We start from the raw sequence: 13,470 nt of genomic DNA on the forward strand, positions 1-13,470 counted from the left end.
TTTGTCACTTGAAGATTAGACTACTGCAATACTCTACTCTCCAGCTACCCGGATAATGCACTAAATAAACTTCAGCTATTGCTAAATACGGCTGCTAAGATCTTGACTAGAACCAAAACATTTGATCATATCACTCCAGCACAAGCCCCTGGCATCCTGTTAAGGCTTGGGCTGATTCGATGTTTTACTGATAACCTATAAAGCATTACATGGACTTGCTCCTACCTATCTCTCCAATTTGGTTCTGCCGTACATACCTACACGTAAGCTCACAAGACGGATGTCTCCTTATTGTTTCTAGAATTTCTAAGTAAACAGCTGGAGGCAGGGCTTTCTCCTATAGAGCTACATTTTATGGAAAGGTCTGCTGATCCATGTGAGAGACGGAGACTAGGTCTCAACCTTTAAGTCTTTAATTAATGAAGACTCATCTCTTCAGTAGGTTCTATGATTGAGTAAAGTCTGGCCCAGGGGTTCGAACGTGAATGGCAAGGCACTGGAGTGACGAACCACCCTTGCTGTCTCTGCCTGGCTGGCTCCCCTCTCACCAATGGGATTCTCTGCCTCTGAACCTATGAGTCACTCTCTTGCTAGTGCTTTTCCATGCCGTCCCTAGGAAGGTGCATCACATTGAATATCGCTATACTCGACTTGAGTGGGTTGAGACACTGACGTGATCTTCCTATCCGATTTTGCGCCCCCTCGGGCTCTTGAGGTGAGGGAGATCTTCATGGGCCATACTCCACCTTGTCACAGGGGTAATAAGTTGGTGGGCTATTGATATCCCTCTGGTAGTGTGTGGGCTGTGCTTTGGCAAAGTGGGTTGGGTTATATTCTGCCTCGTTAGCCCTGTCCCGGGGTATCGTCGGATGTGGCCTGCTATCATCTGCACCTTCTGTCTCAACCTCTGAATGCTCGGCTATGAAAAGCCAACTAACATTTATCCCTCTATAACCACTGTGATTATTATTTGTACCTGCTGGTCATCTATGAACGTTTGAACATCTTGAAGAATGATATGGCCTTATTTACCATACTTATTTACCATGTACTCTTATAATCTCTACCGGACACAGCCAGAATAGGACTGGTCACCCCTCAGAGCCTCGTTCCTCTCTAGGTTTATTCCTAGGTTCCTGCCTTTCTAGGGAGTTTTTCCTAGCCACCATGCTTCTACATATCTGTATTGTTTTTTCCTATGAGGTGTTTGGCTGAGTTTCTGTAACAGCACTTCATGACATCTGCTTTATAAATCAATTTGATTGCCTGATTGACAGAGTTTAATCATTTAATGTGGGTCCCAAATGGCACCATCATAGGGCTCTGGTCAAAAGTAGTGCACTATATAGGGAATAGGATGCCATTTGGGACAAAACCACAGTCTGATTGGTCTCCCTCTGGGAGGAGATGATAAGGAAAGAGGCACTTGAGTGACCACTTCACTTACAGTACGAGGAAATACTAGCTAACATGATTAAATTACTGTTCCCTTTACTGCAACAACTCAGATCTAAGTGATGTTCCCGTAAACCACAGGTCTTCTTGTCATTGATTTCTGATGTTCCTGATAGTGTGCGTGCATTTGTGTGTGGTCCAGATAATGTGTTTGCATAACAAAGTGATGTTGAAACAATGATGAGTATCACTGCCAGTTAGGTCATGTTGTTGAGATGGAGGCTGACCTTACTATAATTATCTCTAAACTCCCGCAGAAGAGATGGATAAAGAGAGTTGGAGAAAGAGAGACGAAGAAAGATAGGTGGAGATACAGTAGAGATGGAGAAAGAGAGGTGGAGATGGAGAAAGAGAGGTGGAGATACAGTAGAGATGGATAAAGATAGGTGGAGATACAGTAGGGATGGAGAAGAGAGGTGGAGAAAGAGAGATGGAAAAAGAGAGGTGGAGATACAGTTGAGATAGATAGAGAGGTGGAGAAAGAGAAATGGAAAAAGAGAGGTGGAGATGGAGAAAGAGAGGTGGAGATACAGTAGAGATGGATAAAGATAGGTGGAGATACAGTAGAGATGGAGAAGAGAGGTGGAGAAAGAGAGATGGTGAAAGAGAGGTGGAGATACAGTAGAGATGGAGAAAGAGAGATGGATAAAGATGGAGAAAGAGAGATGGAGGTGGAGAAAGAGAGATGGAGAAAGAGAGATGGAGAAAGAGAGGTGGAGATACAGTAGAGATGGAGAAGAGAGGTGGAGAAAGAGAGATGGAGAAAGAGAGATGGAGAAAGAGAGGTGGAGATACAGTAGATATGGAGAAAGAGAGGTGGATAAAGAGAGATGGAGAAAGAGAGGTGGAGATACAGTAGAGATGGAGAAAGAGAGGTGGATAAAGAGAGATGGAGAAAGAGAGGTGGATAAAGAGAGATTGAGAAAGAGAGATGGAGAAAGAGAGATGGAGATACAGTAGAGATGGAGAAAGAGAGGTGGAGAAAGAGAGATGGAGAAAGAGAGGTGGATAAAGAGAGATTGAGAAAGAGAGATGGAGAAAGAGAGATGGAGATACAGTAGAGATGGAGAAAGAGAGGTGGATAAAGAGAGATGGAGAAAGAGAGGTGGATAAAGAGAGATTGAGAAAGAGAGATGGAGAAAGAGAGATGGAGATACAGTAGAGATGGAGAAGAGAAAGAGAGAGAAAGTGGAGAAAGAGATGGAGAAAGAGAGGTGGAGAGAAAGAGATGGAGAAAAAAGGTGGAGATGGAGAGGTGGAGAAAGAGAGGTGGAGAAAGAGAGATGGAGAAAGAGAGGTGGAGATACAGTAGAGATGGAGAAGAGAGGAAGAGAAAGAGAGATGGAGAAAGAGAGGTGGAGAAAGAGAGGTGGAGAAAGAGAGATGGAGAAAGAGAGATGGAGAAAGAGAGGTGGAGAAAGAGAGATGGAGAAAGAGTGGTGGAGAAAGAGAGGTGGAGAAAGAGAGATGGAGAAAGAGAGGTGGAGATACAGTAGAGATGGAGAAGAGAGGAAGAGAAAGAGAGATGGAGAAAGAGAGGTGGAGAAAGAGAGGTGGAGAAAGAGAGGTGGAGAAAGGGAGATGGAGAAAGAGAGGTGGAGAAAGAGAGGTGGAGAAAGAGAAATGGAAAAAGAGAGGTGGAGATGGAGAAAGAGAGGTGGAGATACAGTAGAGATGGATAAAGATAGGTGGAGATACAGTAGAGATGGAGAAGAGAGGTGGAGAAAGAGAGATGGCGAAAGAGAGGTGGAGATACAGTAGAGATGGAGAAAGAGAGATGGATAAAGATAGGTGGAGCAAGAGAGATGGAGAAAGAGAGATGGAGAAAGAGAGGTGGAGATACAGTAGAGATGGAGAAGAGAGGTGGAGAAAGAGAGGTGGAGATACAGTAGAGATGGAGAAGAGAGGTAGAGAAAGAGAGATGGAGAAAGAGAGGTGGAGATACAGTAGAGATGGAGAAGAGAGGTAGAGAAAGAGATATGGAGAAAGAGAGGTGGAGATACAGTAGAGATGGAGAAGAGAGATGGAGAAAGAGAGGTGGAGATACAGTAGAGATGGAGAAAGAGAGGTGGAGAAAGAGAGATGGAGAAAGAGAGGTGGAGAAAGAGAGGTGGAGATACAGTAGAGATGGAGAAAGAGAGGTGGAGAAAGAGAGATGGAGAAAGAGAGATGGAGAAAGAGAGATGGAGAAAGAGAGGTGGAGAAAGAGAGATGGGGAAAGAGAGGTGGAGATACAGTAGGGATGGAGAAGAGAGATGGAGAAAGAGAGATGGAGAAAGAGAGATGGAGAAAGAGAGATGGAGAAAGAGAGGTGGAGAAAGAGAGATGGGGAAAGAGAGGTGGAGATACAGTAGAGATGGAGAAGAGAGATGGAGAAAGAGAGGTGGAGATACGGTAGAGATGGAGAAGAGAGGTGGAGAAAGAGAGGAGGAGATACAGTAGACAGATGCCACAATCTCCTTTGATAGAAAGATGAGAGGGAGTAAATACACTCTTCTATTACACTCCTCTCTCTCTCCATCTGATGGAGGGACTGAATCCTAATTCAAATGTAATACAGTATGGTGTATGTAGACATTGTCTCAATAGCTAACTGCATGGGTGGCTCTATGCGTTCTTGTCCATCTAGTTAAAAGGGCCTCAGTTGAATCCAAAGTGTTTCAGAGTGTGTTTGTGTGTCAGACCTACTGTATTCTGTTCTATTTCTGTCCTTTGTTTAAAACTAGCTAAAACATAAATGTAACCTTGATAATACACGCTGTAATTAGATTAAGTTGTTTGCATTTCAGGACTGTGTTTGTCTTCCAGTTACTTTTAATGTTGTATTTGGATGGATGGTTCCACCCTGGTTATCTGCACGGGATGCCAGGATGATTATGAGACCATGAGGGCTTGTTCTAATCTCTTCTTTTAGGGAACTCGAGTGGAAACCATAAAGACAAAGCGTTAGTAGAACAGAAATGTCTTACTATTAGTTAAATATGAATTGTTAACCATTAATATCAAAGAAATCAGGTAAATATGTAATTTTTCTATCACACCAGATAGAAATACCATTAGCTCCCTCATAGATGGCATTGCCAGTGTTCTCTAAGTTCTGATGGGGAGAGTGTCCATATCTTTGTAGGCTGTAGGCCCATTTTGTTGTCATAGTACTCACAGCCTGTTTCCTAACACCAGTAGGAAAGTTCAGTTTGATTTCATTTTAGTAGACACTCTTATCCATAGCAACTGGGCTTAAGTACTTTGCTCAGGTGCAAATCTACAGATTTTTCACAGAGTCGGCTCAGGGATTTGAACTGACAACCTTTACAGTTACTGTCCCAGGGATCTTAACCAATAGGCTACCTGCCATCCCAGGAAATAAACTTTTCACAGTTTCACATAATAAGATGTCATCAATAGGCTACAGATGTATCACTATACACAAATCAGTAGCCTATACAGATGAAAGACAGTACATGCCTATTGACTCGTTTGCTAAAGAGGTCAACAGAAATTTAAATCAGATGATTAACATATTACTAAGAGAGTGTATACATAAACAAACTGTAAATAGAGGAATCACACGAGGGCTAGGAGATGTGGGGAGGACGATCTAGTCTCGTGGATCAGCTGTGATTTAAATAAAGCGACGAGCAGAGATAAGCTTTCTCCTTCAGACCTCAGGGAGACCCTGTCTGTTTTAGCATACCTCTGTTCATCTGTTCATGGCTAAGTCTCAATCGCACCCTATTCCCTATATAGTGCACTATATTTTGATATGGGCCTATAGGGTAGTGTGCACTAAATATGGAATAGGGTTACATTTTGGGATACAACCAAGATCAACACAGAGATGGAAGAGAAGAGGCAATTATGTGTAGAAGAGATGCTGTGGAGAATATACTGTAAGAATTATGGTTCAAATATCCAGAGTGCAAGTGAATGGGGAAAATGTGTAAATCGCCCATAGTAGCGTATCTCATTGCAGTTCTGAGAGAACCTGTTAATTAGAGTAGACATTATATAGAAAAGGGGGGGGGGTATTAGTTGCAAGTAATCTCATTTGATACACTTAAATCTGCTAATTTCTTAGCTGATCTATCCCCTTAAAAATAAAATATGGTTGAAGTTGTTCTTTACCATTCGGCCATCAGATTTGCCACCAATGCTCCTTATAGGACACATCACTGCACTCTATACTCCACTGTAAACTGGTTATCTCTGTATACCTGTTGAAAGACCCACTGGTTGATGCTTATTTATAAAACCCTCTTCGGCCTCACTCCCCCCTATCTGAGACATCTATTGCAGCCTTCATCCTCCACATACAACACCCGTTCTACCAGTCACATTCTGTTAAAGGTCCCCAAAGCGCTTCTTTTCAGTTCACTGCAGCTAGCGACTGGAACGAGCTGCAACAAACACTCAAACTGGACAGTTTTATCTCAATTTCTTCATTCAAAGATTCAATCATGGACACTCTTAATGACAGTTGTGGCTGCTTTGCGTGAATTATTGTTGTCTCTACCTTCTTGCCCTTTGTGCTGTTGTCTGTGCCCAATAATGTGTCATGACGTTGTCCTCTTTGGGTACAGCAAGCCCCATCCCCCTCTCACTGCCTCCTACACCTAGGCTGCTGTGGTCAGAGAGAGGTTGTAAATTCCTGGAGGAGATTATCTCCTCATGGCCACAGTATAGAGACAGAGCGAATTTTCATATAAAACAAAGGAATTTCTTCCACCTCACAGAACTTGAGGTCCGAATAACATTTATGTTCCGGAGAAGGTATAAAAGAATAGTGAAGAATCCAGCTACGAACTAGTCCGTTTGGTGCAATTTTGTGGGGCTCATGGGAGACGGTGCGGCCACATTACCATAACGCTGTTGTCATGACGTTGCCCTCTTTGGGTACAGCGAGCACCACCCCCCTCTCTCTGCTCCTACACCCAGGCTGCTGTGGTCAGAGAGGTCGTAAATTCCTAGGGAAGACCCTGCCTCATGGCCACACAGTATAGAGACAGAGTGAAGTTTCATAGAGAACAAAGGAATTTCTTCCACCTCAGAACTTGAGGTCCGAAACAACATTTATGTTCCAGAGAAGGTATAAAAGATCGGTGAAGAATCCAGCTACGAACTGGTCTGTTTGTTACATTTCGGTGAAGCTCATGGGAGACGGTGTGGCCACATTACCATAACGCTGTTTATATAATAGCCTCAGATATGAGGTTTACATCTAATTGTTGTATAATATGAATGAGTGAGGATGATACTGTTTGTAAAATTGTGTAATGTGATTCTGGACTGTTTAATGAAGGAAACTCCAATTCCCTTTTGAGTTTAACTAAATCAGAGGACCGCCCATGAGCCCAGTTGGCGTTGGGCATCCTGGGACAGACCCTTTTCTGCAACTCCTGAATAAAACCCCAACTTTGAGAAATTCTCACTAGACCATGTTTTTCTCCATTACGAGAGGACAAAGGTTGAGACGATTGCTGAATCTTTTAACCATACCACATGGTTAAACTCTTAGACTATCGATACCGACAGAATAAGAACAAGTCTTATATATTAATTACTAGTCTGCAGCTAGGAATTCGGTATCATTGAAAGCGAAGAACGACAACCGCAGAGACATCCATTCTACAACAACATGAATGAATGTCACTCTGAACTACCCACGACAGAGGGAGAGAGAGAGAGAAGACAGAAACTAACTTATCAACAGCGATCAAGACGACACACGGAACGTAAATATATATATTGATTGCAATTGTTCCCGAATGAGTGAGCGTTCATGTGCAAAGGATTAGCATTTCAATTGTTATAATTATCAACTCTGTGGGGACTTCTTAGTCGACCCCCACTTCCCTTTTTGTCTAACAAGCTGGTCATGCCGGTTTAGCCCATTAGGGCACATTCCCCTATCATTTCTTGTAACCATTTTTACTCTGTTTGTTTGTGTGTGCACTTCTGTGATTGTTTAGTTAGTTAATAAATAAGTTATTTAAGACAATTGATGTATGGATGACTCATAGTGAAGACTGGGTTTGTGCAGATAACCAACAATTTACGACGTTTAGAATGATACTAATGTGAGGTAAAATAAATAATTCATTAATTCAGAAGACTATTGATCAGATATGAAAATATCTGAAAAGTTATATTAGGAAAATTATAACTTTGTATTCTGATTATTTTCCTTGGTGCCCCGACTTCCTAGTTAATTACAGTTACATGATTAATCAGTTTAATCGCGTAATACTAATTCCAGAGAATATTTGATAAAAACGAAGTCTCATTTAATGATAGTAAAGACACGACAAATGTTTGTACCATGTTTTGTGCTGCTACCATGTTGTGCTGCTACCATGCTGTGTTGTCATGTGTTGCTGCCATGCCATGTTGTTGTCTTAGGTCTCTCTTTATGTAGTGTTGTGTTGTCTCTCTTGTCGTGATGTGTGTTTTGTCCTATATTTTTATTTAATTTATTTACATTTTTAATCCCCTGTCCCCGCAGGAGGCCTTTTCCCTTTTGGTAGGCCGTCATTGTAAATAGGAATTTGTTCTTAAGTGACTTGCCTGGTTAAATAAAGGTTTTAAAAAAAGGTTGCTAAAAAATGTATCCTTATAGGAATGAGTATGTGCCTGGTAGGGCATGGGTTAGTGTAATGCACAGGAAAAACAAGAGGGCATATAGTAGAGACTGTTCTATGTCGACATGTTAGGTCTAAGGCCTTTCTCAAGACCAGTCTGTTGGTAAAGCAGGTAGCCTATTGGTATGTGATAACACAAGGAGAGTGTGCTGTATGCAGGTGAATGTAGGCTAGTCACCCCTCAACAACAGGGTGCCATTTGGGAAGCACGCTGTAACTGTCCTACCTGTTTCTCCCCGCTGGGCTTCTTGTGGTTGAGCAGCAGTTCCACGGCCCCCACCACCTCTTTACGGATGGCGTGTAGGAGAGCATCACCGACATACACGTTATAGGTGAGCAGCAGCTCTATAATCTCCAGGTTCTCATTCTCTATAGCGATCAGCAGAGCTGTGCGGCCCAAAGGGTCTATACAGTTAATGTTGATCCGGAAGTATATCTCTGCCTCCTACAAGGGGGGGGGGGGTGACAACGGATGATTACTTAGTTTTATGGTATCAAGATAGCATATTATCATGTTTATTGATATTGTACTTGAACTGAGACTTATTTATCCCTCCCTTCCTTCTTCCTGTCCCTCCCTCCCTCCCTTTTCCTGTGTCTCTCTCTCTCTCCATCCCTTCCTCCTTTCCTTTCACTCCCTCCCTCCCTACCCTCTCCCTCCCTTCTCTTCCCCTCCCTCACCTCTTACCTTTCTCCATCTCCCATCCCTCTACTCCCTCCATCCCTACCTCTAGAGCTTTTTGATGGAAGTATAGTATGCTCTCTCCTACCTCCTTAATCTCCCCCTCCCTTCCTCCCTCTCTCCACCACTTTCTCCCTCCCTCCCGTTCCTCACTCATCCCTCCCTCTCCTCCCTTCTTCCCTACTTCCAGAGACCGTTTGACTGAGGCATAGTCTCCTTTCTCCACCATCCCCTCCCTTCCTCCCTCCCCTTTTCCTCTCCGCCCTGCATCCCTACCTCTAGAGCCTGTTTGACTTGAGGCATAGTCTCCTTCCTCCCTCCCCTTTTCCTCTCCGCCCTGCATCCCTACCTCTAGAGCATGTTTGACTGAGGCATAGTCTCCTTTCTCCTCCATCCCCTCCCTTCCTCCCTCCCCTTTTCCTCTCCGCCCTGCATCCCTACCTCTAGAGCCTGTTTGACTGAGGCATAGTCTCCTTTCTCCTCCATCCCCTCCCTTCCTCCCTCCCCTTTTCCTCTCCGCCCTGCATCCCTACCTCTAGAGCCTGTTTGACTTGAGGCATAGTCTCCTTCCTCCCTCCCCTTTTCCTCTCCGCCCTTCATCCCTACCTCTAGAGCCTGTTTGACTTGAGGCATAGTCTCCTTCCTCCCTCCCCTTATCCTCTCCGCCCTTCATCCCTACCTCTAGAGCCTGTTTGACTGAGGCATAGTCTCCTTTCTCCACTGCTCCCAGGTAGTTCCTTTCCAGGCCAGACAGTTCAGACTCGGCCCTGACAATCCTCAGAGGGATCCGGTCCCTGTAGGAGGAGTTGTCTGTCCTCCGGTAGTACAGTTGAGACATCGCTGCTACTGCTAAGCAATCTCACTCACCTAGACAGGTTAGATTAGATAACATTGATTACCCATTATCTACATTTTGGGGAGGCAGTGGACAGAGACAGGGACACAGATCAGTAATGGTTGGGTGAATGGTTTGGTTGCAGACTGGACTCACTGGACAGACGTTTGGTCATTTATTTACATCTTTGCACCTCCAATAAGTATAATATGTTTTTTTGTGTGTCAACATTTGTATTTATGTTGTCATTTTTTCATTAGTGTGGGGGGGGGGGGCTCTCATATAACTTAACTTGCATATTCAGTTCATAATGTATTTAATTGTGGACTGCCACTCCAAAATAAACATTTAACATTTAAAAAAGTACGAAGTATTGATCATTGTGATCATATTAAATAGTTTAAAAAGTACAAAATACATTTAGTATGTAGAGGGATAGAAACAAAAAGAAGTGAGCCTCCACCTCCAACCACCCATCCATTCCCCCAACCCCACTCAACCAACATGTCTCCATGTCTTTTACATAACTCATCAGTGTCATTATTCTCCTAACCATCCAGGCTGTATCACATCCGGCAGTGATTGGGAGTACCATAGGGCAGCACACAATTGGCCCAGAGTCTTGGCCCAGAGGTCTGGCCGGCGTTGTAAATAAGAATTTGTTCATAACTGACTTGCCTCGTTAAATAAAGGTATAACACTTTTTTTGCTTTTTTAAAACCACCAATGTAAATTCTCCCTGTAATTCTCCTTTGTTGTTAGCAGGCACAAAGCAACCTGGTCTCAGAGAAAGACATATAATACTAAAGTATTATACATAGTAGAATACTAAACTCAGCAAGAAAGGAAACATCCTCTCACTGTCAACTGCGTTTATTTTCAGCAAACTTAACGTGTAAATATTTGTATGAACATAACAAGATTCAACAACAGACATAAACTGAACAAATTCCACAGACATGTGACTAACAGAAATGAAATAATGTGTCCCTGAACAAAGGGGGGGTCAAAATAAAAAGTAACAGTCAGTATCTGGTGTGGCCACCAGTTGCATTAAGTACTGCAGGCCATCTTCTCCTCATGGACTGCACCAGATTTGCCAGTTCTTGCTGTGAGATGTTACCCCACTCTTCCACCAAGGCACCTGCAAGTTCCCGGACATTTCTGGGGGGAATGGCCCTAGCCCTCACCCTCCGATCCAATAAGTCCCAGACGTGCTCAATGGGATTGAGATCCGGGCCCTTCGCTGGCCATGGCAGAACACTGACATTCCAGTCTTGCAGGAAATCACGCACAGAACGTGACCATGACGTGACCATGACGGACCCTCCACCTCCAAATTGATCCTGCTCCAGAGTACAGGGCTCGGTATAACACATATTCCTTCAACGATAAACGTGAATTACATTTACATTTACATTTAAGTCATTTAGCAGATGCTCTTATCCAGAGCGACTTACAAATTGGTGAATTCACCTTCTGACATCCAGAATCTGGTGAGACAAAACCACGACTCGTCAGTGAAGAGCACTTTTTGCCAGTCCTGTCTGGTCCAGCGACGGTGGGTTTGTGCCCATAGGTGACGTTGTTGTGATGCCTAGTGAAGACCTGCCTTACAATAGGCCTACAAGCCCTCAGTCCAGTCTCTCTCAGCCTATTGCGGACATTCTGAGCACTGATGGAGGGATTGTGCGTTCCTGGTGTAACTCGGGCAGTTGTTGTTGTCATCCTGTACCTGTCCTGCAGGTGTGATGTTCAGATGTACCGATCCTGTGCAGGTGTTGTTACACGTGGTCTGTTACACGTGGTCTGCCACTGCGAGGATGATCAGCTGTCCGTCCTGTCTCCCTGGAGGCATCTCACAGTACGGACATTGCAATTTGTTGCCCTGGCCACATCTGCAGTCCTCATGCCTCCTTGCAGCATGCCTAAGGCACGTTCATGCAGATGAGCAGGGACCCTTTTGTATCGTTCTTTTGGTGTTTTTCAGAGTCAGTAGAAAGGCCTCTTTAGTATCCTAAATTTTCATAACTGTGAACTTAAATGCCTACCATCTGTAAGTTGTTAGTGTCTTAACGGCTGATCCACAGGTGCATGTTCATTAATTGTTTATGGTTCATTGAACATGCAAGGGAAACAGTGTTTAAACCTTTTACAATTAAGATCTGTGAAGTTATTTGGATTTTTACAAATTATCTTTGAAAGACAGGGTCCTGAAAAAGGGACATTTATTTTTTTGCTAAGTTTATGTCCTCTAAATATGATAACTTAAGTCATCCAATGTGTACATACTATACGTCCTGTAATTCATAGGATATTGTATGACTGCTATTCCATTCATTATGTAATGTGTAATACTAAATAGAGTGAGTCCGATTTACATAATAAATCTTACCCTGAGACCAGGTTGACTTATTCTGACGTTCATGGCAGTAAAGCAAAACATTTAGCAGAATCTAAATCGACAAAAATCCAGAGTCCAACAACAAAGTCAGCAAAGCAATTATATACATTTGATGGATAATTTAATTATGTATTAGTTTATTATCAAATGAATATGATATCAACTGCTGGTAATTGAATTTGGCTAAAGCCATTCATTTCCACGTTCAATGTGGTTGTTCGCAGGGCATCCCATCGATGCCAATATACTATACAAATGCATTATACACGCAAGCAAAAAGACAGCTGAACTTACCCTCTCAGTCCTGTACGTTTTGACTATGACATTTGATTGTCAAAAAATGAAACACCTCTCTTCCATTACTTGAAACACATAGGCCTACAACAGCAGGTCTTCTGTGGGTTGCAGAACAGAAATAGGACGAAGAAAAACTATTCCACCTTGTTCCTTTGTGTATTCCAGTTGACAGTAGTAGCATATACTGAATAAGGAGCCTAAAGTAAGAACGTTATAATTAGAGCAAGCTAATAGTGTCTTCCTCTCTGGTCGCGATCAAAGATATTTGCAAAATAAATGATATTACAGAATTGTCAACATAATTCCATCAGAATTATCGGGACTCGTAAGCATTCAATTCAGTAGAAGGTGTGATCTTGGATGTTTTAAAGTGTAAGAAATCCACCCTCGTTCAAAACATTCGCAAACACGCAATCAAGCCCGTTTGAAGAGACGCACACATCCTCTTCGCTGCCTCCAGCTTCGCGCGCTCTTCGGTTGATAGACTACAGGAGCGTCTCGTGACTCAGTAGGAGTGTGTTTGTTCGCAAATGAAAAGCATGCAGGGGTAACACAGACGCACAATCCACTATCATCCTTTGAGATGCATGTCCATGTGAATTGATTGATTGGTAAATATATATATATATATATATAATTCCAAGTAAAAGCTTGTTCCAGCCAGAGACAACATTACATATGGCAACATTGCAGGGAATATCCAAACCACTGCGAATTTAACTGAGTGACCCTTTTCTAATTTAAGCAACACTTTTTCCAATAAATGTAGTGGAGAAAAACATGACGTTGAACTATTTCATGAGGTGTAACAGGTGGCATTGAATTTGTCATGGGATGTTGATGCAGCTGATGAAGTGAACAACGTTATTATGCTCCTCCAGACACTTCAATAACTTCATGTGGCTCCTTCTGAATAAAGTAGAACTAAGAGAATTGTGATGGCTTTCAATTTGGAGCCACTGGATAGGGTTAGGAAGACTGAACAGAGGGGATGGAGAAGGCAGAACTATAGAACGTTCCTGAGGGAACTTAATATTGTAAATAATATTGTAAATTCCAATGTCAGCCAGGTGACATTCATCCTGAAGCAAACAGAGAGACAGACAATAACCTCAGTGCAAGAGGACAGGGGCTGAACATAGTAGTGCATTTCCCATGG

At 42.9% G+C, this 13,470-nt stretch overlaps 1 protein-coding gene across 1 annotated transcript in view; it reads right to left on the bottom strand.

Moving 5' to 3' along the window:
* Positions 1-12,820, bottom strand: part of LOC135546372 (short transient receptor potential channel 4-like) — a 32,625-nt gene extending 19,805 nt beyond the window's left edge. Inside the window, exons 1-3 of the mRNA XM_064974733.1 lie at positions 12,309-12,820; positions 9,455-9,642; positions 8,320-8,538 (exon numbers count right to left, since the gene is read on the bottom strand). Of these exons, the coding sequence (XP_064830805.1) occupies positions 8,320-8,538; positions 9,455-9,613 (378 nt within the window). The 5' untranslated portion in view covers positions 9,614-9,642; positions 12,309-12,820. The remainder of the gene's footprint in view (positions 1-8,319; positions 8,539-9,454; positions 9,643-12,308) is intronic.
* Positions 12,821-13,470: the final 650 nt, after the last annotated feature.

The sequence above is a fragment of the Oncorhynchus masou genome, chromosome 9 (genome assembly GCF_036934945.1).
Source record: "Oncorhynchus masou masou isolate Uvic2021 chromosome 9, UVic_Omas_1.1, whole genome shotgun sequence".
Taxonomy (NCBI): domain Eukaryota; kingdom Metazoa; phylum Chordata; class Actinopteri; order Salmoniformes; family Salmonidae; genus Oncorhynchus; species Oncorhynchus masou.